General features: G+C 42.0%; 2 protein-coding genes and 1 long non-coding RNA gene across 6 annotated transcripts in view; 2 read left to right on the top strand and 1 right to left on the bottom strand.

The window, feature by feature from the left end:
• RMND5A (required for meiotic nuclear division 5 homolog A) overlaps positions 1-12,400 on the bottom strand; it is a 38,861-nt gene extending 26,461 nt beyond the window's left edge. Inside the window, exons 1-2 of one of the 2 annotated variants that reach the window (XM_067567620.1) lie at positions 12,032-12,400; positions 5,417-5,559 (exon numbers count right to left, since the gene is read on the bottom strand). In XM_067567620.1, the coding sequence (XP_067423721.1) occupies positions 5,417-5,559; positions 12,032-12,173 (285 nt within the window). In that variant the 5' untranslated portion in view covers positions 12,174-12,400. The remainder of the gene's footprint in view (positions 1-5,416; positions 5,560-12,031) is intronic. The other variant, XM_067567621.1, reaches the window with a different exon arrangement.
• A 472-nt stretch (positions 12,401-12,872) lies between these two features.
• Positions 12,873-18,489, top strand: LOC137166056 (uncharacterized). The gene is made up of 4 exons (XR_010923545.1): positions 12,873-13,018; positions 13,707-13,815; positions 16,430-16,531; positions 16,947-18,489. It is a non-coding gene; the product is annotated as an uncharacterized lncRNA (long non-coding RNA).
• Positions 18,490-19,469: 980 nt separating this feature from the next.
• The window catches only part of LOC137166095 (charged multivesicular body protein 3), a 50,821-nt gene continuing 42,340 nt past the window's right edge, over positions 19,470-27,950 (top strand). Inside the window, exons 1-3 of one of the 3 annotated variants that reach the window (XM_067567693.1) lie at positions 19,470-19,614; positions 20,755-21,023; positions 25,288-25,427. In XM_067567693.1, the coding sequence (XP_067423794.1) occupies positions 20,798-21,023; positions 25,288-25,427 (366 nt within the window). In that variant the 5' untranslated portion in view covers positions 19,470-19,614; positions 20,755-20,797. Of the gene's footprint in view, positions 19,615-20,482; positions 21,024-25,287; positions 25,428-27,950 lie in introns of those variants that run through there. The other 2 variants (XM_067567691.1, XM_067567695.1) reach the window with 2 other exon arrangements.

Below are 27,950 nucleotides of genomic sequence, written 5' to 3'. Positions count from 1 at the left end.
TCAGGCACATGTGTACCAAGAATGGAATCCATGTGGACAATCACTCATAGAACCTTTAGTTCATACCGAATATGGTCAGAGGCTTACAGGTACTAGTGTAGCACTCAAAATGGAACGCCAGGCTTATATTTATCTGTACCTTGTCCCTTTAAGGCTGTGCCCTCTCCCTTTAAGGTTTTGGAGTTCTGCTGAAAAGGTTAAAGGAAACAGCGGAGAAGCAAGATGTGATCCCAGGAGGGTGGTTTTGCTTCAGTGAGACTGAGCACAGGGGAGCCTGTGCAAGTTGCATCTGTTTGGAGTTTTTTGGATATTAAGTTTAATAAAACCCTAGTTTTAAAACCATCTGGTTGTGTAACACTAGTACAGTCACCCCTACACTAATATCTCATCCCATCTGCCTCGTCTTTCCCACATTAGTAACTAGATGCATATCCCCATCTCCCTCACCTTTTAGCTATTTTAATTACAGCTAAGGCAACACTTTATTTTGAAACAACATCTGGTCCATAAACCTTGTAACTCTTTTCAAAGCCATGTAGCCAATTACACCAGACTGCTGTATGTGTCTGATTATTCTGTAAGGTCACTAGCTATAACTCACTGAAACCAGACTGATTATGTTGTGGCTTCGAGTGATATGCTAGAACATGATGATTTTGCTGATGCCAGTGCCTGAAATAATTCTGCTGGCCCTTATCCTAATGTGCTCCTTCCCTATTCCTTCTTTGAGGAATCATGTCTTCACTTTTTTCTCCTGTTTCAACAGGTGTCTGGTACAGGTGTCTCTAGTGTTTCAAGTCATTTAGCGATTTCTCTAGTATTTTACCATAGTTACTGGGATTTCAAGACTTTGCAGTGGATCTTTTGTGCTTTTCAGAAGCAATTACACACTGAGTGCTTACTCCATGTAGAAGAAAACACTGCTTGCCCTTTGCTTACATTTTTCATAGCTGTCCAGTATTATATTTTAGTGACCAGGCATTTCTCATTGCTGCTATCGAGATGAGCAAACTTACTCCATCTTCAGTTCAATATAATTTCTGACGTGATGTTTAATAAACATCCAAGAGTCAAGCTAGTTAGAAAAGGCCCAGAATTTTTATTAATTGCATGACACTCATGTTATTTGACCCTGCTCAAGCTTCTGGAAACATTAATCTGTACTGGGCATGCTTGGAGACTTAAGCAAGGTAAAAACAGTAGCTTCCAAATTAAACAATCCTTACAACAGCCAGAATAGTACAACTAGGACTAAGAAATGTAGAAGACATATTATAAAAAATATTACTGATACTGTTTAAATTTGGAAGGAACTTCAAGAAACAGCAAGAAAAAAATATATAAAGGGACACTGTCAGCTTAAATATCACATTAAACAGAATACTGACCTTCCCTGTGTTATTGGTTATGGTACCTAAGACCATTAAAAGTGAAAATGTTTAAGATCTAGCTTATTTTTCACAATTATCCGGTTAATTATTGCCTTTTGCAATTTTCTCACTTTTGACGAGACATAAAAGTGAGACTAGTAATAACTAGTCTATTTCATTTTCTGGTTCATAATATAATATTTGGGTTGTAAAGAATGCATCCTTAAATAGCTCGCATCACTGCAGTATCTGAATGTCACTCCAAGGGAATATTTATTTTTAAAATTTGTGTGTCCACTGGATTAGTTTTGTTTCATGGAAAACTTTCCATATATCTTAATAAAAGCTTGTTTTCCCAAAACTTAAATTTGGGTGAAATTTGATCTGACTGTATCTCTTTATGGACAAGGTTTGGGAAGGTATGGAAGAAATGGATGGAGCCAGCTTTTCCTCCACTTCATTTTCCTGATAACATTCTCACCTCAAAACACCAGTGCAGGCATCTAACTACGAATGACATGGATACTGCTAGGATGTGGGCTTCTACTATTCACACCCCAATCATGATCGTATGTGTTTTACATTGAACAGGTAGAAATCACTGGCCAGCCACCTGCAAACAGTCTGTTGGATGGGAACAATGTGACTCTGACCCTGGGAGGGAGGCAAACAAACTACATTACAGTTAAATTTGGCTGTAATTATTCCCTCCCAAGGAAGCAATAGCCCTTTGTAATAAGGAGTAACTTCCACAGATGTGGAACCTGGGAGTCTTGAGTAGCTGCTATGGAGACAGTTTGGTTAATTAGCTATTTTGGTGAGATAGATGGTAATGCTTCATGCCACATTTAAAGTTCCTCTTCAGATATTATGATAATGAGCCTCTGATCTCAAGGACAACCCTACTGGCAATATGCCTAGTAAATTTATCCAGCTCATAAGTGTTGAGCTGCATAAACTAAGACTGGCCAAAGGAAATATCACACATAGGCCCCTCCCTTTCATTACACAGGAAATGAAACATTTAATCTGAAACTCACTATGGGCTCATTGCACACCAAATTGCATCAAAATCTGAGCTTGTTGAGTAGGAAGCAATAGTTGATTTGAAACAGTAGGTGTCACGGGGATGCAATATTCAACTGAAATTATTTCCTATAAATATTGGAAGTCTCATTCTAATCTTGATGCCCATGATAAATTCATCTGCGTTACATTTGTCCACACTTGATCACATCTTAACAAGCACTTGATGATCTCCAAAACATGACAATAACACATTGTCATGGGTTGTTATTCTATCTGTAAAAATAAAGGCAAAAATGGGGAAGATGCTGGAAGGTTATTGTAAATACAAAATCTACATCTTGTGAATTATCGCTCAGGGTTCTAATGACGATTGTATTTAGTGACAGCAAAACTTTGTCCAGGATTTGTCTGGAGGCCATGAGGGATCAATTCACGAGATCAATTACATCTAATTACTTTTACTTGGTTTATAACTTTAAGTATATTAGTAGTAGCAGAGTGCACTATGCTTTAATATTTAGACATGTTTAGATCTAAGCTTGTATGTACTGACAGATGTCTTAAACGCAGTTTGACAGACAGAGTTGGTAGACCGCAGACAATTTTTTATAAAGGAAACCCAGTGAAGAACATGCCCCTTGCCTGTAAAGGGGGGGAGAGGAGGAGTAATTTAAATTGATTATAGAACCCTAATAAGCCAACAGAGACTTCACTGGAAGGAATCAGATTTGTCTGAAATGCAAACATTATCTTAAAGCAGTGCAGGCGGAAAGGTTAGATGGACCCAGGAGACCTTCAATCTCACCATTCATGAAATCATTACATTCCACTTTATACAACAGATTTTGTGAAAAGACCAAGAAGGACTAGAATGTATTTTCTGTAGCTTATTTGTCTAGGGAAGTTTACAGCAGATGCAGCTCCTGCTTTCTACCCAGTTTTCCAGCTGTATGGACTGAAGCTTTTGGTTCGAGTAACTTGCACAAGATTTCACAGAAAGTCTGTTTCAAGTCATGATTCTACAACCTGCCAAATAACTTGGAACAAGTGTTATTGCCTTGATGGGAGCTGAGGTTGCTCAGAATATCACAGGACTGTACCTTCAGCTATGGGTCCTTATGGGCAATCCTGCACCCACTGTGGGCACAGACTAGATGAACTTGTTGATGTCTTTCCATTTCTTATTTCTGTTAAACTGTAGGCACCACATTTTATAGACTATCAAAAGCTTTTATGGTCCATTTTTTAATACTGGGCAAACTTAATTTGGTACAGTGACAATACAAATGTTGGAAAACTATTTGAGTGAATAGCTGAAATAGTTATTTGGAGACAAGAGACTATGTCTAATTTTATCAAATGCTAAAATGTACTTTTTGCTACTACAAACAATTTCCCTATTGTTTCACTCAATACTTAAATCCTCCTAAATTAGGTTGCTATTGTTTAGTGCTATTCTGTTTTACCAGAACAATTAAATAGATAAAGAGCCTAATCAAATTCAGAATGGTTCATCTGAAGTCCATTTGTTAAATCAAAAGAGGATTGAAGTTATAAATTTCAAACTTAAGATAAGATTAAATAGATTTACACCAGGTTTCAAGCTCATAATAAGGATGGATTGCTTTTACTCTTGTTAATTGGTTTAGGTACAGTAGCTAGGATTATGAAGAAATTTATCCTTAAGCTTTGAACATCACACTGATGCTTAGATTAGCACAGTTGGTATTAAGACAAATTCTCTTTTAGATCTACATGATAGCTAAATATAGAGACAAACAAACAAACAAAAAATCACAATAGTTGCACAGATATTTCTCCCAATAATGCAGTGTGCTGTGTATTGCAATTGTTAGTGCACTCTGCTGCTACTAAATTAAGATTTAATAGATTGGCTGTCTCACTTAAACTTGGTTACGAAAGATAAAGGCTCAATCATCACTTTGTATGGCTGGGGTGGCTCTTTACAGGCAACAGGCATGTTCACAGGAGTTTCCTTTATAACAGAATTGTCTGTGGTCTACCAACTCTGCGTCTGTCAAACTGCGTTTAAGACATCTGTCAGTACATACAAGCTTAGATCTAAACATGTCTATATATTAAAGCATATCACAAAAGAGAATCTGAAAAGGATTTTGGGGGGTTTGTTTGTTTTATTACAGATGGTTTTGAAAAGAACTATCTCCTATGAGAGGGAAGAATGTTTCACAATATTGTTTCATGGAAAAGGGTGATTTGAAGGTTTACATACAGCACCAACTGCTGTGAGCAAGAATTCTGATACCTTTTCAAAAGAATATTGAAGTCTATCTATAGTAAGCTTTCAGAAATCCTTGAAATTGGAATTTGTATCAGAATGGCTCACCAGGAAAGCTTCCACGATGACAATGTTTGTGTTCTCTTTATTATTTATTAAGTGCACAAAAGCATCATATTAATGGCCCTGATCCTGTCAGGTGTTGAGAATCCTGTTTTCCCACTGAGGGTGTTCGGCACCTTGCGGGATCAAGCCCTCAAAGAACTGATTAAAAGCAAACTAGAAAAAAAAATCATGCAAAAATACCCTTCTTGATAAAGCTGTTTCAGATTAACAGGTCTCCTAAAACAGGATTCAACTGTCTAAACATGTATTACCAGTGATTAGATAGAAAGAAGACATGATACCCAGAAATAGTATTTCTTAGCTAGAAGATTTCTATTAATTCTGTTAACACCTCGCTATATTACTATAATACATTGATCTTTTAATCCTGTATATGCTAATGAGCATTTTCTCTTTTTAATATGCTTGAAAAGGGGATAGTCTCTATACAGAGTGGTGTGAACTTTCAGAAAACTAGTTTATGTCCAGGGATAAAATCCTGGCCCTGCTGAAGTCCACGGAAGTGTCCCAGTTGTTGGGCCAGGATTTAACGCCAACTGACTGATTCCAAATTTAGCAGGGAAGTCTATATACTATAAAATACATGGAAAAAATATTTGTCAAGTTTCCACACAATAAAACTCAAAGTAAATACCTTATCAATGGCTTTTCCAACTCGGGAAACGCTGCTGTGAATGTCTTTATGATCCGAGGCCAATTTTTGAACGGTGTCTTTTATTCTTTTACAGCACTGTGTCATAACAAGTGAAATTGTCCCTGACAAGTCTCCGTCTTGGTCTAGGCAAAAGAGAAGCAAAATTAATTACTAACTTTATTATAAACAAATGATAATGCTAAATTCCTCCCAAGTATGTGAAGATAATAAAAGGTGGAAATGGTACTACTGGAAGAGTGAAGAGCTCTGAAATAATGAAAGTCAAAAGCAATCTAGAAAGTGTAGGCAAAACAACCTCAGCTAAATGCAGTTTTAAACAAATAAACCCTATAGGATATGAGACAAGTTTATTAAGATGCCAGTCCCAGTTTTGCTATGGCAGGTACAAATTCTCCTGAATGAAACAGCAGTTTTGTAAATTGCTGAATTCAAGGTTAATGATAAATATGACTTTCTAGTGCCTTTCACCAGAGGATCTCAAAGCACTAACATTTAAACAACCTTCCTCACAGAATGTACTAGGGTATCATTTCTACCCTCACCGTACGATCAGCTATCATTTGTACAGTTCTTTGAAGATGTACTACATTACTAGATTACATTATTGGGTGTGCATGCACACAGAGTTCAGGATTAGAATCTAGAGCCCAATTCATTGTTGCCCTACACCTTGCGTAGCTCTTTACATCTATGCAAAGTGAGTGCTGAGTGCTACCACTCTGATTCGGTAAAGTATTACACTCAAAATGAAGTGCAAAGCAATAACAAGTCAAGTCCTAAGTCTCCTGACTCCCAATCCCATGTTTAAATAGCTAAACCAACAGGTCTCAAACACTGATTCAAGGAGCAGAGATGAGCAATGGAGCACTAGCTCATGGTCCACAAAGAGCTGGCTTATTACATGGTGCTGGATTTCTTCATTTCCAGCTGCTAAATCACATGGGACAGCTAAAAATACATAATTCCTTCCCAGATATTACTTTTTCATTATATCAGTTTCAATAGTTGCCACAGGAATGTTATGGGATCATCAGTGGGAGGGAAGGAGGCACACTCTATGTATAAAATGATAAATATGTAAATGTTTGAGAATCCCTAAACTAAACCCCAGTATCTCCTAGGCAACTCACACCTTCTATGCCTCAGTTTCCCTACTGGCTAAACAGTCACGGTTGGAGAAATGAACTTTTCCTTTTCAGTGTTCTGCTTCTGTCCCACTTTCTTTCAACTTTGGATTCCCAGATTCAGGAACACGTTCTCCTCCAGTCTTGTTTCAGAACCTATTTCTGATAAGAGGATTCTTCTCATCGCTGCTTCCTCCCAGATCATTTGATTGGCTACATTCTTCAATCAGGCACACACATTCAACTCTGTGTTCAACGATCACTGTATACACTACCTGAGGGAATTTTAAGTGAACAACCAGTCCAAGAAGTGTTTTTCTAACAGCCCTAGCTACAAATCCTTCCCATGAGAAATATTTAAAAGGATGAGCTCCTAAAAAGTCCACAACATTTAATAAAATGAGGTTAAAAAAACAGCCACTAACCCTAAACCTCTTTTCTCATTCTATGACTTCAATTACTGCTAGTTTGAGCAGAGTGTTACACAGCCAGTTTCTCTTCTGATACTTCAGGCATTGCAACATGCATAACAAACGGTCATCATAAGAGTTGCAAGCGTGGGGAGAGGAGAAACAAAATGTAACTGCTATAATGTACTGCCCCTAACTTCATTGCCTTACATTCTCTTACAAGTTGTGTGAAGGAAATCAAAGAAGTTTCACAACAGGAATGCAGCTGTAATCAGAGGGACAAGATAAAAAACTTATAGCTCCTTATTCCAGACACTTGCTTTGAGGTATCTCAACCGTATCTTCCTATTTTACTGATAAAGTGATTTTTTTCTGCCATTAGCACCACAGAGCCAATACGGCTCCAGAAAAGCAAGCCTCCATTCTGTCTCATGCAATACCAAGATTATGTGAAAAATTCAAGTTGCAGAATCTTTATTAATAGCAATATTTAAGGTTGCACCTTTGCTACGACTGTAACAATCACATTTCCCTTCTAGATTTTCTTCATAAAGCCATGGTCTTTGTCACCGAAGCAAAGAATTACTAAGACTCCATAGTCTTCCTAAAGTTAATGAACATGGAGTAACAGCAGGGAGCCAGTCTCCTCTATGAAATGTTAGAGATTTGGCTTTGTGCATCCAAAATAGGGAGCATGATTATTGGAATGGCTTTAAGCTATTAGATAAATATGAATTGGTTTTTAAGAACTTATTGTAAAGGGATAGTTGACTTTTCAATTTTCCATGAGACACAATTAAAATATTGTATGTCATGACCAAAAACAAACAACTGAATCTGGCATAAAACCATGACTTTTGCCCTGACAAACAACCAGCCTCAGGGATTATACAGGAAGCAGAAAGAAATCATTCCACTCGTCAATATTTCCTTATCAACATTCACTGACGTCAGACTAGATGGTTAGAATGGTCCGTTTTGGGTTTAAAATCCATTAATCTTAAATTAAAAGGATGACGTCAATTTGAAAGCTACTCAATTTTTAAAAAGAGTTAAAGTAGTTTCAGGTACTGTACTACACCTGTCCACAGATTTCCCTCCCCTACGAATTACTGTAGTTTTACAATGTCCCTAATTTTAAAAAATCCCTCTTCTGTTGTGTGAAAAAATCCCACACAAACAGTGGAAACTGATTATCGTGAAACAAAGACAATGTCTACACAGAAAATGCTGTCAACTGTACAAATGAAAGAGAGAAGAAAAAAGATTTTTGCCCTCTCAAATATTTCAGTTACAGCTATCTCACTGTAACTTGTAATAAATAATAGATTTAAAAAAAACCTTCAGACAGAAATTAGTGTCTCTTTAATAAGCCAGTGTTCATGGACAGCAACAGTCTGACACTATCACATCATCATGTGTGTGTAATTATGATTTAGGATAAAAGAATACATGCACTGCTGATCATGCAGCAGGATAGAGAGAGGAGGTCAAAGTCAAGCTTTCTACCAAGAAATTAACCAACTGCATGCTCAAACAACACAAAAAAACAAGCATAGCTATGGCAACTATTGCAGTATGAGGCAACTCACTATACAGCAGAGAAAGTTCCCCAAGAGCAGCCTAGTGAGGGTGAAGACTCATTAACTTCATTAAAAAGTCAGTGCTCTTATTCTCCTCATGGGTCTATTAGACCCGAGTGCTCATAATAAAGTCTAAATGAAAAACCAGAAAAGGCTCAAGACATTATACGGAGGGCGGAGGACAGCTTAAATAGTTTTCAATATATAGTTTCTTTTACATCCTTTTATCCACCCATTTCCCTTTTTATGCCTGTTGTCTATTTAGGGTCAAATCCTGAGACGACACTCACACATATCTTTACTTATGGGAGTAGTACCATTGACTTCAATTAGGTTATTTACATGGATAAAGTTACTCATGTGCATAAGTCTTTGTAGATCAGGCCTGTGGATTGTAAGCTCTGGAGGGACACAGACCTGGCTGCTTACACTTTTGTAACTTTTCTAAAACATTCTGGATACAATGGACCTGATTTTTAAAGGTATTGGGAAACTGCAGATGCTTAGCTCCCCTGAAAACCAGGCCCTGAATAAGTTAATAATAAATGACTACTAACAAGAACAAAGCTTGCACACCATGTTCTATTTAAAAAGGTATAAATAACTAGTGAAATGAAATAAGAACTTTTGCCATTCATAAAGGTAGCTTTGTAACTTCCCCAAGCAGTCTGAAGCTGCATAGCAAACACCGCTTACTTTATTCGAGAGTGTTTACTAAGCAATGGCACTATTCGCATTCTGTTGATATGGGGTTATTGCTTGTCTGTGAGGTACCAACAAGCATGGCCCAAGATACGAAAGAAGCACCAGCCCCAAAACATCTTACCAAAGAAGAGAGAAACAGTGGGGACACAGCCAGAAAGAGAGTAAAGACATACAAGAGCCTTTTCGTTTTGTTTTAACAGATAGTGGCTTGGATCCTTCAAAGGCATCCTTGTAGGCTGACCTTTCTGGTTAAGCAGAACCACACTGAGGTCAATGAGACCCTCTGCAAGCATAAGGGTCATATCACACAACTCTCCTTGCAGGATTGGAGTCTCAATTTGTAAGATATATATTTTATTGATTGTTTTTAACATACAAAGTGCTGACCACTTAGTCGAACTATTTTGTACAGCAAAGAATTTCTGTGAATGGTGAACCGATAAAACAGGATGCAGAAGGAACAGATTTAATTTCATTTTTTATCTGCCTGAACAACTTTAAAAGAATATAAGGGACTATTAAAATGTGCTTCCAAGGAGGAAGATTCTCTAAAGAATTAATTCTGGTGGGTAGCACCACTAAGAATATCTGATCCACCAACCCTTGAAAAAGTGCTGCTGGAACAAGTTTTAGCAGAAGATTAATAGCTGTTCAAGAACCTCTCACAGAATGAAGATTGTGCTGCCTATATTGAACTGGTCTTCTACAAATACCTAAATGATAAGTTCATCAGAACAGGGCCTGCCTCTATAGTCTCTCTGTAAAGTGCCATGTATAAATTACAGCCCTGATCCTGCCAACATCTATTTAGGGGTCTAACTTTACTCACATGAGTAATCCCACTGACATCAACGCAAGTAAAGTTATGCAACTGCATTTGTGCAGGACTAGAACCAATAAATACAACTCTTGGAACTACACAGAAGTGGATTCTGGAGGATAGAGATAGTATAGCCCTTTGATAAACACAGGACTGGGAGCCAGGAACTCTCAAATTCTAATCCCGTATCTATCACTATGGCATTGGGTACATCACATCATTTGTCTCACCACTCCCTCCCATTCCATGTATAAATACTGAGTTACTTACCTCTCAGGGATCTTGCAAGGTTTACATGGTTCATTTTATAAAGAGCTTTTAGGGGGTCAGACACTCTGAAAGTGCTAAATATTATTTGCAAATATAATACTTAGGGAGTTATATTTATCTGCTGCTGAAGCCCTTTAAATCTGTGTTTACCAAAATATTTTCTAATTTAACCACATCAAAAGCAACAAACCAAGTGACCCAGAAAATCCAACAAACCTGTTGTTTACGTCACCCAGTCTAGCTCTTATGACTGCTCTTTCAATAGCAGTGATTAATCCCATTCTTACTCACAAACATATAAGCATATTGACCAATATGAAGATGACACAACGGAATCTCCTAACCAGAAGTAAATATTTCTATTCATTAAAGAATAAAGTAGGTGTGTTCAAAACGGACCAATGCCTGTCCCAACTCAATACCCCACAACCAGAAGTGTTAACCTCCTCCATCACTGAAATATGGCTCTGTCTGTCCATGCTATGGTTAGAACCATGATAACAACGAAGGTGTTTAAGTACAGAGGGTAGCAGAGTTCTAGCACAGTTTTCCTGAACAGGCATAAAGAGAGACTGTTTCTTTCTTTTAACTGATCAGGAAAACAAAAAAATGCCCGTCCTTGTAGCACGCAAAAGTTGATCCAATAAAAATTATTACCTCAACCACCTTGTCTCCCAGTCCTAGCAGGTTAAAAAAAAACCTCCTAGAACCCCACACTACTATTAGCAACAAAGATGCTTTTGTAACCACATTAACTATAAGGTGTGGACATGGTCTAAATAAAACATGGTTGTAGCCTCTCCGCTAAAGCATTGTGACTCACTTTTCCCCCTACAAGGGCATTTAACACCACCTAATAAACTGTAAACAAAGGCTTGTTTCCCTTTACAAACTGGACAGGCATGGGAAAGGAAAAGGAAGATTCAAAGACAGTTTCCTTTAACTTCTACGTCTTTTGACTGGCTGGGGATTTTCCCTCTTTTTCCCCCGTTTATGAAATCACTACTTTATTTTGTTTGAGAGTAACTTAAAAAATCACAGCATCTAAAAATACCATAGGCTCTTCCAAACTGATAGGAACAGGCTGGCCAGGAAGGGGGAGAGAGAGAGATAACCGCAGCCCAGGGGAGTTGTCCCAAGCGGGGAAGGGGTGATGGTGGTAGTGGTGATGGAGGGGGCTGCTGAGACCGGGAGAAGGAGGCCCGAGAAGAAGCCAGACTGGGACATTAAGACGGGGAGGAAGAGGGGGGCGGGGAAGAAGCCATGGGCTTCGGGTCTCTGTGGGACGAGGGGGTCTGAGACTCAGAAAAAGCGGAGCCCCGAGACTTCTCACAGATACGGCTGGGAGCGAGGGGAAGCCGGCATCGAGGAGGGGAGCCGGGGGAGGAGGGAGGGCGAGGAGAAGCTGGGACCGGGGAGGGGTGAGAAGCCGGGATCGCGAGGCCGGGGGGAAGAGATGGGGGGAAACAGAAACAGGCATCGGGGGAGCCGAGTTGAAGCCGAGATGGGGGGGGGCGGGGGTCGTTCGGACGCGGGGGGGATGGGCGAGGACCACCGGGATCGGGGAGCCTGCGGGTTGGGGGGCCGAGAAGCCGGGACCGGGTGCAGGCTCTCTGGCGGGGCTAAAGGGAAGTGGCGGGCCCCCCGCCCCGGGACGGCCCGGCGCCCCGCGCCGCACGTACTCTCGCTCTGCAGGATCTCGCGGCGCAGCCCCCCCGCGTACTGGATCAGCTCCTCCAGGCTCCGCTCGCACAGCTGCCCGTAGCCCGAGAACTTCTGCAGCACCTTCTCCAGCTCCCGCTCCACCGTCACGCACTGATCCATCGCGAGCCAGCGAGCGAGCGCGGCCGGGCTCCCCGCTCCCTCAGGCCGGGCCGGGCCGGGCCTCCCCGCTGCCGCCGGGCTCGCCGGGCCGGAATTGGGTTTAGAACTTCTCCCGGAGGCTGGGCGCTGCGGGCAGCCGTGTTATTGTGCAGGCAGCGCGGGCGGCAGCCGGGGTCCTCGCCTCAGCGGCAGAGGGCGCGTTCGCTGTGCCGCAGGCAGCGGAAAGGGCACCCGGGGTCCTCAGGCAATTGTTGTTCAGGCAGCCCATGAGGCAGCCGGAGTCCTTGGAGGAGTTATATTGAAAGACGCTGGTGGCCCTGGCCAGGGGTTTTCGTGGGGTTTTTTTTTTATTCCGGCATCAGAAATGATAGCTCGGGTCCTTGCTGGGAAGGCGGGTCCGTACGCGTGGTTGGAGGCCTTGGTGGTATTATTCTTCAGGCAGTGCCAAGGGCACCTTGGGTCTTCGCAGGTCTATGACGTAGGGCTGCTTGATGGACAGCTGGGTCCTCGGCTGCGTTGTTTTTCAGGCAGTCCTATAGACAGCAGCTTTGGGGGCTTGTGGTGGTGTTTGTTGTTGTTGTTGTAGGCGCGCTCGCTGCCCCGTTCAGTCTGTGGGCGGCTGCTGGAGGCGATGGACGGGGCGGGCGGGCGGCCGGCCCACGGGCGGGGCGCGGTGCGGTGCGGTGGTTGTGACTCGTGGGGAGAAGGCTGGTGGCTGCGGGGAGGGCAGCGCCCTGGGGGCGCTCAGGGACCCGCAGCCCCGTCATAGGCTGTTGTGGTCCTAGCTACAACAGAGGCCTGGCTTCAGCGTGAAGTGCGGGCCCTTGCACGGGAGAGGCGCTGAGGTACCTGTGCGGGGGGGGGGTGTCAAGGGCTGTTCTCTGCAGATGTAAATACTCGGGTGCACGTCTGTGGGGGCAGCTCTGCCTCCAGCTACACGCACGATGCTGGCGAGGCGGTAGATTTGCTCCTGAGGAAATGGTACAGGTGGTGATCCTGCTCGGGGCAGGTTGTGCTGGAGAGGCCTGCGGTGATCCTTGTGGAGGGGTGCTGGCTATAGGGAGAAGGCTTAGGGTTTTTTTGGGGGAGGTTGGGTTGTGCTTGCTGCTTTCCTGGTATTGTAACTTGCCAGTGAGCTTTTCCCAGGAAAGCTGGCACTTGGGATTGCTACAAGGACTTGGTCAGGCATTTGAGGAATCCTAGAGCGCTGACTTCTTCCAAGATGCTGCCCAAATTAGGCAGCTCCTCTTGAAAACTCATGGAAGTTAATACCTGCTAAAGTGTCTTCATCCTCACCACTTGGTTTCCATACCTAAATTTAGCACCAGCTGCTTTGTCTAATCAAGCTCTTAAGACTTTATTTCCATCTTTTTACATCCTTGGAAAGGTGTTACATAGTTCATTTCAGCTTATGGCTGTTAGCTTAATGAATCTGCATATGGTTCCAGTGCTCACAGCTTTTTCAAACAGCAGCAGTCTGGAATAAGATCAGAAGTTTGATAGCTTTTACTGTTGCTGTTCTGAATCCTGTAGGTAACAGCGGAACTGACAAAACTATGTCACTTTAACCTTGCTGCTTGGAAAAACCCTGAACAACAACGAAGGGAACTACTGGAGAGGGAAAGTCACAGCCTGAAAGAAGGTGAAGGATAGACTAGTAGAACAACTTCAAGGTTAGGGGCTGGTAGGGGGAATGTATGATGAGGGGGCTTCAAACCTGTCAAACACATACTAGCAAGAGGCTGACAAAAGATCGAGGCCTTGAGCAGGGTAAAGGGACAGCACCATGGTAGCAAACTTGTACAATGAATATTCAGGATTTTGACTACTACAAATTTGGAAGCCAGAGAAATAGAGGAGAAAAAAGTCAAGATTTATGATATTCAGTAAATAGAACAAGACCTAATAGGAAAACTCTGTTGTTGGAATTAGGAATTTTACTCTGGTTCACATAGCAAACTCAACCATTTCACTGCAGATACACCTCTATATAGCCACCTCCGTATTTACTCAACAAATCTATCTTGACTGTAGCCACCTGTAATTCTTGCTGTTAATCTGGCCTCTTATTCCTCTATATGCAGTTACCAAACAACACTCTCTTGAGAGTCAGTCACCCAGTTTAACTCATACCCACCCCTGAAAATATGCATGATTAGAATCTGCTACATATTACATTTGTGTCATGGGAGCACTTCGACTCCAGCCAAGATCAAGATCAAGGCACTAGGTATTTTACAGACCTTTAGTGATAGGCAATCTCTGCCCTGAAGATATGATGATGTAAATAATGTCTATGTATATTTTGGATAGTGCATCCTAAAATAGATGAATCTGTGCCCAGGCATAAGGGACCAGAGTTAAGGTGTTTGTGGAGCTTTATATCCATATATCCTGACTTTCACATATGCTGCTTGTTATTAAACCAAAGTTATTAAAGACCTGATGTAGCCAAAACTTTAGGGTGATTCTTAAAACACTGTTCATGTCCATCTAAATTGTAAAAAGAAAACCAGGCTTTAATGATGTCAAGATGCAACGTAACTGAATCCTCTAACACAGTTCAATTGATAGAGCAGTCAGGAACTTGAAAGATGTTTCTTAAGGATTAGTTTCAGAACATCAAGAACTGATACCACATAGTGCTTGCTGGAATTTGCTAATTTGTGACTATTAAAACTGCCAATAAAACAGTATAATGATAGCTTTTGCACCATATAGACCATGCTATTGAAATCCCATTTAAAAGGATACTGTCAGCTGGGATGTTTTAAACATTTTTTTTAAACTTCCATTGTATATAGTTGCATCTTAAAGACTTCAAAATACTACTTTCCCTACCCTTTAGCAGGTTTTTTTGTCCCATTTCTCAATGAACTTTAACCAAAATAGAGTGAGTCTAGAACATGGATTCTTGTTTTTAGTTCCAAACTGCCAGTAGGATCAGGGGGTGTAGTTTAGGAGAGAAGGGAATTGATTGTCATTGGGCAGCTAAGACTTGAAATGTGTCTGTCTGATAAGAAACCATGCTTGTCCCAGTTTTCAGGATTTGGTCTTGTTCTTTCAGGTAAATGACAATAAAAGATTATTGCTGCTGAGATTGTCTAAAAGTGTTTCACCATGTTCAATTTTGCACCTAAATCAGGGATTCCACTTTATAAGTAATACAGAGTACTCTCTTCACACTCACACAGTACTAGCTGTTTGTGTACAGGATGAGTTTTCTGGCCATTCACAAGTAATTCTGCTAATTAGGTTGTTAGAATTAATTTTAAAATGGACCCTTTAAAAATGCCAATACATGTCTCACCTTTCTTTGGGCCAAATGCTTTTAATAATTGAATAAAGGACTTTTCAAATTTTCCATGTAGTTAACTCATTGAATACATGTGTAGGGACTACATTTGGAAAAAAAAAAAAACAGGTTGTAATTCAGCAAAGTTATTAGTGATTGTTGTATCTAGCCTATAAATATCGGTAGGGTCAAATTAGTGGGTGGGGGATGGATTGGGGAAACGTGCATGGGCCTCAGGGGAGAAAGGCTGTGTTAGACTAACATAGTATAATGAAGGGGGGGAAGGATGACTGAGATGGGGTAGAGCCAACTCTTTGTCTGCTGATATCTTTGTAATTCAAGGACACCTCCTACTACAATGCCCCCAACGGGGCCACCAAGCTGCAAAGTGGAATTGAAAGGCTCCCCCCAAACACTTCTGTCTCAACTACTGATACTTCAGCACTGGGGCAGTAGGCTCCCTGAGCCAGATCCCAGCCTGCTTCACAGGCCCCTCTTGGTTTCCTGCACAGAGAAACATCAGTGGTCTCCACTTTTTTTGCCCTGAAAGTCTGTCAGTTACCTTGCTGCCCCGTCTGCCTCTGGGCTTTGATAGAAAATCAAATGTAAAAGTTCCTTACTACTAGGACATTCATATTCCACAGTTTCATGTTTTGGTTTGCTGGTCAGAATATCAGCATGTGAATACATATGAACAGCCAGAAGGTTGAACTACAAGCCTAGTAAAGTAATTTTAGTCAAAAATCACAGTCAACAGCTTCTGGGGAATGTTGGGAATTAACTTTGAAGCTGCTGGCAAAGGTAGTGCTGTTTTGCTTCATTTAGTCCATTGACAATAGGAAAGTGACCTGTTCCTGACAAGCATTGTGTATGTGCACCTACCACACCTCCCTTAACTGGCATTAAACAGTTTTGCTGTGTGGACTTTTATTCTAATTAGTGCTGTTTGCTTTCCAAACAGAGGAGCAGAAGGACTGGACCAGACCCTACCCTGCAAAGTATACATCCTAAAAAGACAAAAGCAGCTAGGGATACAACATACAAGCAAAGTGCTCAGGTGGTGGTAAGTCCACTGCTTATTAAAAATCCTAAACAAACTTGTAACTAAAACTGGGTTGGTTCCTCTCCTTTGTTTTCCTCCCACCCATCACTCCACATATGTCCGAACTGCTCTCTTTAGATAAATAAATAGATGAATTAGTCAGCTAGGTTCTTGTATTTTGTCACAGAAGAAGGAGGTCTTCAAAAGGGATTTTAAGGAGAAGAGGGCTGTAGTTTTGCAGGCCATTTGCAACACTGTTACAGAGAACCTGTTAGGGAGCTGATGTCAGGTGATGTTGAACATGCTTTTAGTAATGCTCTTGATAAAATTTTGGTCCTATCTAGTAGCCAGACAGTTTTTAGCTCTGTCAGGTGTGTGTGTGGTCTGGTCCTGTTAGCAGTGATTATCAGCAATGAATCACTTTCTCATTATTTAGATGGACTCTTAATCTGGAAGATTTGCCAGTTAAAGAGACCCAGAAATGGTGCCTCATCACGTCAGCATGATAAAGTTTTGTAGACTGTGGCATAGTATGAAGAAACCCTTCCGTCCCACAGACTAACTTTAAAGTACAAACTGATCCCTGGGTACATTCTGTTCAAGCTGGTCTTCCCACATGTGGTTCAGTACTTAGCAAAATTATCTCAGAAAATCAGTTTGTCCTTAATTGTCCCCAGTATGTGTTACGTGGTTCAGCCTTCAAACCTTGACTTTTTACTCACTCCACACAACTGTACAGAGTAAGAATAAAGGATCATGACTTTCAATATAGGGAGCAAAGTTTACAAACCCAAAAGGCTCAGGTTGGGACCAGCTACACTAGAAGTCATTTACCTTGCCACGCCTGGTTGTCGTAACTCTACTTATCAAGTACATTGAGGACAAGAATAGCCATGTTCAAATTTGGGGAATGGTATCTATAGTGTAGTGAAGGTGCCCAGGCTGTGAATAACTTGCACCAGAAATTAGGCTGAGCCTGTGTTCTGAGACAGCTAGGGCATATTGCTAGACACATTATTTAAGGAGTCTTAGTGTGGGAGGGAGAGAGGGAAGAAGGAAATAGTTTGGTTCCTTTCCTAAAGGTATCAATGGGTGGTTTGGGTTGGTTTTAAATTGCATCACGGGTTCAGATGGATGCCTTCTAAATATGAATTATAGTCTTAAGGTGGGGGCCATTTAAAATTGGCCTGTAGAGAGAAGGCGTTTAATGTAGTAGTTAGATCTTCAGAATAGCAGTTTTAGGCCCCAATCCTGCAGACACATGGGTACTTAACTGTAAGTATGTCAATAGTTCCTTTCACTTCAGTGGGGCTGCTCATGTGCTTAAAATTAAGCCATTGTATAAATGTTTGCAGGACTAGGACTCTGTTCTGGCATATTTTTAGGCAGGTTAAAATCTGGGCTTTTGAACCTTGCCAACATCTCTTTCAAGAGCTATAGTCAGTTTTTAAATAACTTTTTCAAAATTAACAAGCTTCTTCCATGTGTTACATATTAGATTATAACAACTTTGATTTTTAAAAAAATCAAATGTAACCGTTCATACTGTTTGTTGTTGTATTTCACTTTGGACAATTAAAAGAGAAGGGACAGATTGGTTTGTTTATGTTCAGCTTCCCTTTCATGCACTAGCCCAAAGCTGCGGTAGTTGAGTTTCACCCATTGTAAGTCCATGTTGACATTATTTATCAATGGTAGCCAGCAGCTCCAATCAAGATTGGAATCCTAGTGTGCAAGGCACTGTACAGAGAGAGAGTAGAGGGACAGTTCCCGCCTTGAACATCTTAAAATCTGAATCCAAATAAACTGTTTCCACTGACTATTTTTAAAACCATTCAAACATATCTATTCATAATTAGGTTGTGTGAAGCTTTTATTTTCATACAAAACTTAAATAGGGAGTGGGGTCTAAGGTACCTGTTGAAGTGATCTAACTCTGTATGACTTTTCTATAGTTAAACTTGCAAAGATTAATTTTTTATTGGTAAATGTCAATTTTACTATCCACATGCATGACAACATATTTCCATAGGTAATAATTGAAATTTATAGATAGGCAATGTAAGAAAAATGCTGTTTGAGAACTTTTAATAGAGTTTGATTTAAGGATACTACTTTGTATATTTTGGCATGCGATGTTAATGATTTGTGTTTTAATGGTTATAAAGCTTTTATTTTTTGAATCTCCATTTCTACTGTCATGAAATAATTAGTGGCTGATGCCTCGCATAATTTTCTGCAGCTGTGAAAATTTCAATGAATAAAAAATGCTTAAACATTGTCAGAATTTTTTTTAAATCTATAGTCCATCCCCAATAGAATTTAATGTTAATGTCCAACTGAGCGCACACATTAAACTCCAAGCATGTCTTTTTTTTTTTTTTTTTTTTTTTTGGGGGGGGGTTCTCTTTTTCTAGGCATTTAAGGCCTAATCCACAGCCTACTGAAGTCAAGGGGCTGGGGGTCTTTCCATTTTCTCCCTCACCTCCAGCATTGTGGGGAGCAGCAGCATTTGGGTTCAGATGGGGTGCTTGTTATCACTGCAGGTGAGACGAATAAATCATGTGAGGTAAGGGGGCAGCACACACTAATCTCCATCAGACAGGGGCTGCTCAAGACAATCTGCCATCCTAGGCAAACTTCAGTTTGCAGCCCCCCTCCTCATCACAGGCCTTGGGCAGCAGATTTGGCCCCGATCCCCCTCGGTCTTGATGGAGGAGCAGCCAGGCCAAATTTGAATGAGTGGCCTCGTGACCTGGCACGTGCGGTTATAAGGCCACCCAAATTTGACCTGGCCACCTCTCCATCATGAGAGCAGGTCGCTGGGCCAAACCTGCAGCCCTAGGATCTGTGCCTGCAGGAAAGACGGCTCCTTGCGGGACAGCCCTGTTCACTTGCCCTGCAGCTCCCGCCTTTGTTAAGCTCAGCTCCCGGCAGCAGGGACTGGGTGTGGGAATCAGCACAGCGCTTATTAAAAACCCAGGCTCGGTGTGTCAAAAGCATAACTGCCCCACGCATCATCCTGCCTCCTTCCGCCTCCGCTCATGAGCGCCTGCTGCGGTGGCGAGTTAGTCCGAGAGGGGGCCCGGCAGCTGCGGGCGGAGGTAAATATGGTCCGGCCCGTGTGTGTGAGAGAATGAGGCGAGACAAGTCCCGGGACAAAGGGGGGGACGAGGAGGAGGAATGGTGGGTGGGGTGAGCAGGGGGCAAGTGTAAGACAGCGGCATGGGGGCGCGGGGGTAACAGGCGCCTCTCTAGGGAACAGTCCCACATAGGGGGAGTGTCCCTGTACAGCCGGGCCAGCTGGTCACAGGCCGGGGCAGCGGTGGGCGGGGGGGGGGGGAGAGTCCGGCTCCGGGAGGAGATTGCGGGGGGGGCCGGGGGCTGTCGGGGGGACACTTCCCCGGCGTCTCCGGCAAAGCGCTCCGTGGGGGGCCGGCGGTGTTTGGAGACTTGCCCCCCACCCCCCTTTGCGCGGTCGGAGACGGAGGGGGCGGGGCCCGCAATTCCCCCTCCCCGGTGCCCTTTGCCCCCCCGCTGTCCCCGGCTGCGACGTCACTTGTTATGTCTCCAGTCCGCCGGTGGCGGCCGGGCGGGGAGGCCGAGGCTCGGAGCTCGCTGGCAGGCGCAAGGCCCGGCGTCCCACCCCGCTGAGCGCTCGGCGCCGGGTCCCCCCCTCCCCCGGACTGACTGGGGGCCTCAGCTCCCCCCTCCCCCGGCCTGACTGGGGGCCTCAGCCCCCCCCCCCTCACTATTCCCCCCTCCCCCGGCCTGACTGGGGGCCTCAGCCCTCCCCCTCACTCGTCCCCCCTCCCCCGGCTGACTGGGGGCCTCAGCCCCCCCTCACTATTCCCCCCTCCCCCGGCCTGACTGGGGGCCTCAGCCCCCCTCACTATTCCCCCTCCCCCGGCCTGACTGGGGGCCTCAGCCCCGCCCCCCACTATTCCCCCCTCCTCTGGCCTGATTGGGGGCTGCAGCCCCCTCCTCACTATCACTAGCCCTTTTGCTGGTGACCTGACTGGGGGTGCAGCCCCCACCCTCTTTCAACCTCCCCTGGCCAACTTGGCAACACCCCTGCGATATTCTTTCTCTTCCCCCAACACCTGCCTGGGGAGCAAGGAAGCGAGGAGAGGGTCCAGAAGCCAGCGAGGAGGATCCAGGGGCCGCAGCAGTGGGGTTTATTGGTCTGAATAATTTGTTCCTTCCCCGTCTCCTCCATTGGGATCTCTCTTTCTCTCTCATAGGATTGGCTCTCTCTGCAGAGAGTCACACACAGAGAGAGGAAAGATGTGGCTGAAGCTGTTTTTCTTGCTTCTCTATTTTCTGGTCCTGTTTGTCCTGGCCAGGTTTTTTGAGGCCATTGTCTGGTATGAAACTGGCTTCTTTGCCACCCAGTTGGTGGATCCAGTGGCCCTGAGCTTTAAGAAGTTAAAGACCATCTTGGAGTGCAGAGGGCTTGGGTATGCTGGACTGCCGGAAAAGAAAGATGTCAGGGAGCTGGTGGAGAAGTCAGGTAAGAGATCATAACGTAAGATATTTCACCCATTAATGGTTGAGAGATTTGCTGGCTTTTTTCCCTAGGAATGGTTTTCTGTAGTTAAAAATCTCTGAACATTTGGTTTTTAAAAAAACTTAGTACTCTTTGAGAGCTTATTGGAGAGCAAAATCATCTTAGTAATAATAATCTTACATTTATAATAGCTTTCGTGCTGAAGGATCCTAACGGGCTTTCCAAATTGTACATAAACAGTACCACTGAAGTGCAGCCACCTCTTGGGTGTAGGACAGCAGCCAGCTGGCACAGGACATGCTGCACAACAGTATCGTGGGAGGAGGGAAATTTTGGCCAAGGACATCAGGGCAAATTCTATTCTTATGAAAAGTTATCTCATGACATGTCTACTGTGAGGGGACAGAGGGACCTCAGTTTTTCAGGTCTTGTCAAAATGCTATGCACAATACACATCTCTACTTCTCAACCTTATGTGCACCTTTATGGCTTGTTAGATCTCCAAGCAGAATTTTTAAAAAAAACAGTTGTCTTAGTAGACCAAATAATAAAGTATTAGTGTGATAAATTTAAGAGATCATTTAAAACCTGTAGAACCGTGAAATACATTAAACTTCCAACACAAGTTGTAAATGTGGACAGCCTATTATACCATTTGTCAAGAAAATAGGCCTTCTATATTCAATAGACTAGTCACTGAGCAAAGGTTTTGGTTGAAGGAAAGAGAATATTTCAGGGAAGTTAGTCTGAGTTGCTGTGGGATGGTTGAACTTGAATGTTAGATTATGTTTGCACAGTAGGAAGTATGATGTTAACTTTGCTTCTACAAGTCAAACATTTTTTTTTTCTCCCATTCTACATCCTCCTTGCTACTCTAGCCCTCAGCCATGTCACTACATAGGCCAAAATATTAACCCTTTAAAGGGACACAGTCATGGGCCTAATTTTTGTCACAACTAGTCTTGTCCTGGTGTAATTCCATTGATTTACCATTTATATTACCATAGTGCTCTAAGGCCCCAACTAATAGAGCCATGCACAGATACAAAATTTGTATCCGCATCCAATCTGCAAAATGGTCTGTGGATATTTTCAGGGCTCTACTAATTAGTACTAGAGTTCTGCTGTGCTGTGTGCTGCATAAACACACACAAAAGATGTAACTAATGCTTGCGCAAAGGGCCTGCTGTCTAAAAAGACAAGGGATCTATGGCGCTAGATTCACCTAATTGCCCCTGCCTAAAATCCCAGATACCACTGGTATTTACAAAACTCCTGCTCAGCTGCCATCAAATCCTGTAGGTGCCTAAACCCACTCAGCACCCAACTTTTTGCACGAAACGTTTCCTAGGTGCCTATGTTGGTGCCTCCAGGCATGCACACTGCTGCTTCACTCTAGATGTCTGGGCACCTGAGCCCCATGCAATTCATTAACTGGGGGAAGATAAGCGTTCATCTGCCTAACTCTCTTGTGGGGCCCGGTCCAGTTGGTGTGCTCTGAGCATATCTAATTCCACACAAAATGGCAGGAGGCACTCCCCTGTAACTTTTAGCTCATTGGTTAGGGTTCTCACTGGGAATGTGGTTCAAGTTCCTTCTCTGCCTGATGAGGAGAAGGGACTTGAACAGGAATCTGCCTCATCTCTGTGCCGTAGCCACTGGGCTATGGGATATTCTGACGTGAGTCTCCCGCAGTCTTTCCTGTTGTAGTTTTTGGCTGAGTAATTAGACTTATTGGAGTAGGGGGACTGGATCCTGGGTCTCCCACATCTTAGGTGAGTGCTCTAATCATCAGACTATAGATTCATTCTCATGCTTGCATGCACTCCGCCTCTCACTTGCCCAATGACTCTTTAATTACTTACCCAAAGTGAAACATCAAGTGGCAGATCAGGCATCACTGCCATCAGGCAGTGGAGGGACTTGAACCATAGGGTCGCAGACATACCAGGTGAATACTAAGCACTGGGCTAAAAGTTCTGAGGGAGCTCTTCCTCTTCCCTCCCTCCAACTTTTTGCAAGAAATATCTTAGGAACCTGACTCCAAGAGAGGGTTCACAGCAAAGAATCCCAAGCAGAGGTAGGCACCTCGCTCTAGCCTGGACTTGGGTACGAAGCTCCCTGAGAGGGGCACGGCTTAGGACAGATGCATCTCCAATTGGCTAGCTTAGGTGGCTCCTCATCTAGCTGCTGGCTTTTATGAACCCCATTCTTAGGTGCCTATTTCCCTCTGTTATGAGAAGCCTGAGTGCCTAACTCAGTCTTTGTGAATCACAGTGATTTTTCTAGGCACCTAGACGAGATATTGCAACACTCAGCATCACATGTCCAAGTCCCTTTGTGAATCTAGCCCAGGAAGCACAGGAGGAGAGAGGGATATGTTAATCTTTATAATGTGCCAGCTTTTCCTGTGTGTTCCTCAACCTAGCAATATGACTGGCTGCTTCAGAGGTGAATCTTGAGGAGATAGAGGGTAGTGGTTTTACAGATCTATACAGTAAGAACATAACATATACAAAAAGCAGTTGGGAATTAGGCATGGAAATGTTTGTGTGATAAGCTGAGAAAAGGTGAAGTTGACATCTTTGAAGGTGGCGGGCAAAATGACAATGAGCAGACCAGTAAAGAGGTGTGGAGTTGTGGAAGGGCCTTAAAGGTGAGGATGTGATACTTGAACTTGATATGGCGAATGGGAATGGGAGGCAGTAGAGGGATTCAGAGATGGGGTGGATGTGGTCTGAGTAACAGGCAAGGAAGATAATTTTAACAGCTGCTTTTTAAATTGATTTAGGGGGAAGTGCGTGCGTGTGTGTGGGGAAGAGGGTGTTGGAGAAGAGGCAACTGTAATCAAGATGGGAACTAGGGCCTCAATGAGAGTTTGGGCAGAAAGAAAAGGAGTAGCATGGATTGACTCTTAATTTACACCAGTGAAAGGAGATTCGGGTCCCATTCACTTAAAAATATTGTTAACTGTTGTTATTAATAGCTGATACTATTAACACCGACACTTTAAAACTCTAACTTGCTTTTCACCATTTACCTTGTTTTTTTTGTCTTTTTTTATATATAACTTCCCTGGCTTGAACAGTGACAACTGATTAGTCAGTTTCACTTTTGTTGTTTGTCACTTTTGCTTTCTTGGCTCATTGCTTTCATAATGTTGTAATGTTTGGATGCAAACACTGCAGGGAATGTTTAACTCCAAACAAAATATTTTCACTCTTTTTTTTTTTTTTTAATGTCTCAGAAACACTCTTTATTATTATGTTTTGTGAAATTTTTACACCCTTTTTTGGGGCTCTAAATCATGTCTCTCAATGTGTTCATAGCTTCAGATGTCTCAGTGAAGTTCATAGCTTTCTTACTATCAAGAGTTTCAATTTTAATTCTAAATTTCTTAAATTCTGTAAGAAACAACTTCCTTGTTTACAAAAAAAAATTTCAAGGGATAGTTTAATACAGTTACTGCTATAATGTTATTCAGTATTAACAGTCTGGTTTGTAATGTCTCTAAAACAAAGTATGGGAAAGGAAATTAGATAACAAAATGAACCATCAAATAACCTTGTACACATCACTTAAGGAAACAAATCATGTTGCTAAGCTTAGTGGTCTTAGGAAATGTTTACTACTTTGTAAATAGAATAAATCAATTTTTAGAGTGGAATAATTTAGGCAAGCTGTTGTAAAAACTACTTGGATTATTCCATTGTAATTAAAATTCTACTTACACAAAAATTAATAGTGTTATTGACTGGAATTCTTAAAACCTTTCTAAATTGGCAGTTTTAACAATTTTGTCTTTTTGGGTGATCTCTGTGTTCACTGTAGAACTAAATTTCATGTAAAATAAAGAAGACATTTAAACTAAAACTGATGTTGTCTGAAATTCACAGTACTAAATTGGAAGACATCAACGGGTTTATGAGACTGCAAATACATTTGTTTGTTTTTCAATATGTTCAGTTACATATGTAGCGTATGTATGTGTAATCTAAAATAGAGTAGTCTGTTCATTTCTAATGGCCTATTGACAGCTAATATTGGTGTGTGTTAACAGCATGAATACATATCAAAATAAAATAACTCAGAATAAAGTTTTAATTGTCCTGGACTGAAGTGGTGCTGTGCCTAGCTATGTAAAATATAATTAATAAAATTTTCACTGTTTGACAAACAAATGGCTTTAGTACCAGAATATTTTTGATTAATGTGACCTTAACCAAATGTAGTGTAATTGTTTTTTGTTTTTTTGTCCATTCTTCAGGAGATCTCATGGAAGGTGAACTTTATTCTGCTCTCAAGGAAGAAGAGGCCTCTGAATCAGTTTCTAGTACAAACTTCAGTGGTGAAATGCACTTCTATGAGCTTGTAGAAGATACAAAGGATGGTATCTGGCTGGTACAGGTATTGAAAATTTTTCTAGTTTTTATCATGGTTGAAATGTACTTTCAAAGAAGAAGTTATTTTTAGAGATTACTTCATCTAATAGCAACACCTAGGCTCTGAGTGTGCTAAGAGACTGCATTTGCCTCTGTGGAGCGGGGAAACCCCTAAAGGGTACACCAAGGTAACGCGCACTAGAGAACTAACTGGTGTGACAGCAGATAGGATAGGAAGTGACAGAGCTCCTATACAGACTATAACTGTTTTTCATTAATTGTCTCTTAGTAAACAGCATATAGAATCAGTAAATGGCACAATAATACATATTTGTTAAGTGTATAGACTACACTGGCGCATAGGTACAGTAAGAATTTGCCATTATATGTTATGTATATGCATTATGTAACATCCCAACAGGTAAAGATAGGGATTTGAGAAAAAAATGTACTTGACCCTAACTAGACAGAATGGAAAAATGTGTATTGCCACCTTCCCAAGGGGCATCCCCAACAATTTTAGAGAAATAAAATTGTGTACGGTCAATTGCATATTGAATTTAATTGCACCATAGTATTGATCAGCTTACTTAATACGTTTTAAAAATGTAGTTATTTATTACTATGAGTGATCAAATAGTAGACTCTATTAGGAATATTATTTGAATATCACTGGTAGTTTTGAATGTTTGACCAGCTATAGATTGCTCACAGTACTTCAAAAAACATTCTTGAATACATTATTTGTTCCAGTGTAACTTATTGAATAGAATGTTTACTCAATAGCATTTGCCCAGTCTTACAAAAGCTGGGAAACAGAAAGGAGCTGGGATTCCTATCAGGGAGCTGTCCCTGGGTCTCCAGTCAGTTTTGACTGCTGTAAGGGAGCAGAAGAGGGACAGTCACAGCTCACCATGTGATCAGCTGGCAGTGTTTTGTAGGCTTTGCATCTGAGGACAGTCTTCAAGTGGGTTTTGAAAGACGCTAAGATAGTGGGTCTACAGATTTGTTTGTTTTTATTGTTGTCCCCTCAGGAGTCTTTCCTGTGCATAAATGGTGGCATGGAAAAAAGTGCAGAGATGTTAGATTTTTCCTGAAATTGCTGGATGCAAAGACTTGTCAAGTGAGGGCTCACTTAAGACAGTTTTCTTTCTGAGTTATATTTGTGTATTGTTTAGGGACAGCAATATAAATGTTTGACGAAACATATCCAAGTCAGTATGCAAAGAAATGTCAAGTATTTTGTGGCTATATTCCTTGTTTTTCTTTAAATTCTCTCTTTGCTACTTGGATGCTTTGTGTATCTGGTAATGTGTGTATCAGTACCATCACCTCTTTGCTTTTATACCTCTGCTTCTCACCTGCCAGCTACTATGGGCACTTGTCTTTGGTTGACAAGGAGGATAAGTGGTAACTCCAAGAGCTGAGACCAGTGCAGTTTACCATATTGATAACCACGTTAATGTAGGATTGGTGGATGGCACAGGTTCTAGATCTAAACTTTCCTCATGCCTGATAACATGAGAATGAGTCCAATACCATTGTTACCCTATATGACTCTCAAAAATACAGCAAGTTATCTACAGATAAAATGCCTCTTTTAAATGATGTTGAGTATCATATATAAAAACAAATAATTCTGGTTAGTAGCTGTAAGGGCTGTGGCCTAACTTCTGCCATATGCCATAAATGGACAAACAGGCAAAAACCTTCTGATGGACAGACAGGCAAAAACCTTGTGATCAGGTCTCCTGTCTCTGACAGTGGTCATTGCTGGACGTGTCAGTGGCAGTTGTGAAATCCTCACAATATACCTGTACAATGCTATACCCTGGATGTGGAGAGGAAAAGGAAACTTCCGGGTCTCAGCTGCTGATTAACTTATGCCATGGAAACATAAGGATAGCTAGAATGAAAATAAGGATTGTCAAAGGGCAGCTGCAGAGGATTTCTAATTCATGTAAATGTTGAAGTCTTTCCTGAATCTAAGCTGTTTGCCTGAATAATGTAATGTGGCCACAAGCTTATTTTGTGTTTTGGGAGGTTCTTGTTTTTGTTTTGTGCACAAAAGGTCTTAACATTTATATTTGCCTTTTAATTTCATCAAGTGCTCCTCTCTTGTTCTTGCATTAAAAAGAGAGCTGAGTAGAAGTACTCAGCTCTTATATAAATAACAGCCTTCTTTATATCACTTATCGTGTCTTTTCCAATGGAAATATTCTTTTAGGTTGAGATTCACACTAGTACTTGGGCACCTAAGTTTTAAGCTCTGCTGTGATTCACAATATTCCCACCAAACTATGTAGGTGCCTAATTTTAACTCACCTTAAATTTTCAGGGGGAAAGTTCCCTTATCACCTAAGGTTTTGCCTGTGAGTATGCTGCTTATGCCTCATCTAGGCATCCAGATGCCTATCTCCTGCTTAAGCCACAGAGCAATTTACAAATTGGGGAAGATAGGCATTCAGCTGCCTAACTTGCACATGGGGCCTGACCTGGTAGGTGTGCTCCAAGGCTGCCTACTAGATTGGGGAGGAGGAGGTGGCAG

Source organism: Emydura macquarii, unplaced genomic scaffold (genome assembly GCF_026122565.2).
Source record: "Emydura macquarii macquarii isolate MOO-44397 ecotype Brisbane River unplaced genomic scaffold, CSIRO-AGI_Emac_v2 contig_2795, whole genome shotgun sequence".
NCBI classification, from domain to species: domain Eukaryota; kingdom Metazoa; phylum Chordata; order Testudines; family Chelidae; genus Emydura; species Emydura macquarii.
The sequence above is the reverse complement of the archived record's forward strand: the minus strand, read 5'-3'. Positions and strand labels throughout refer to the sequence as shown.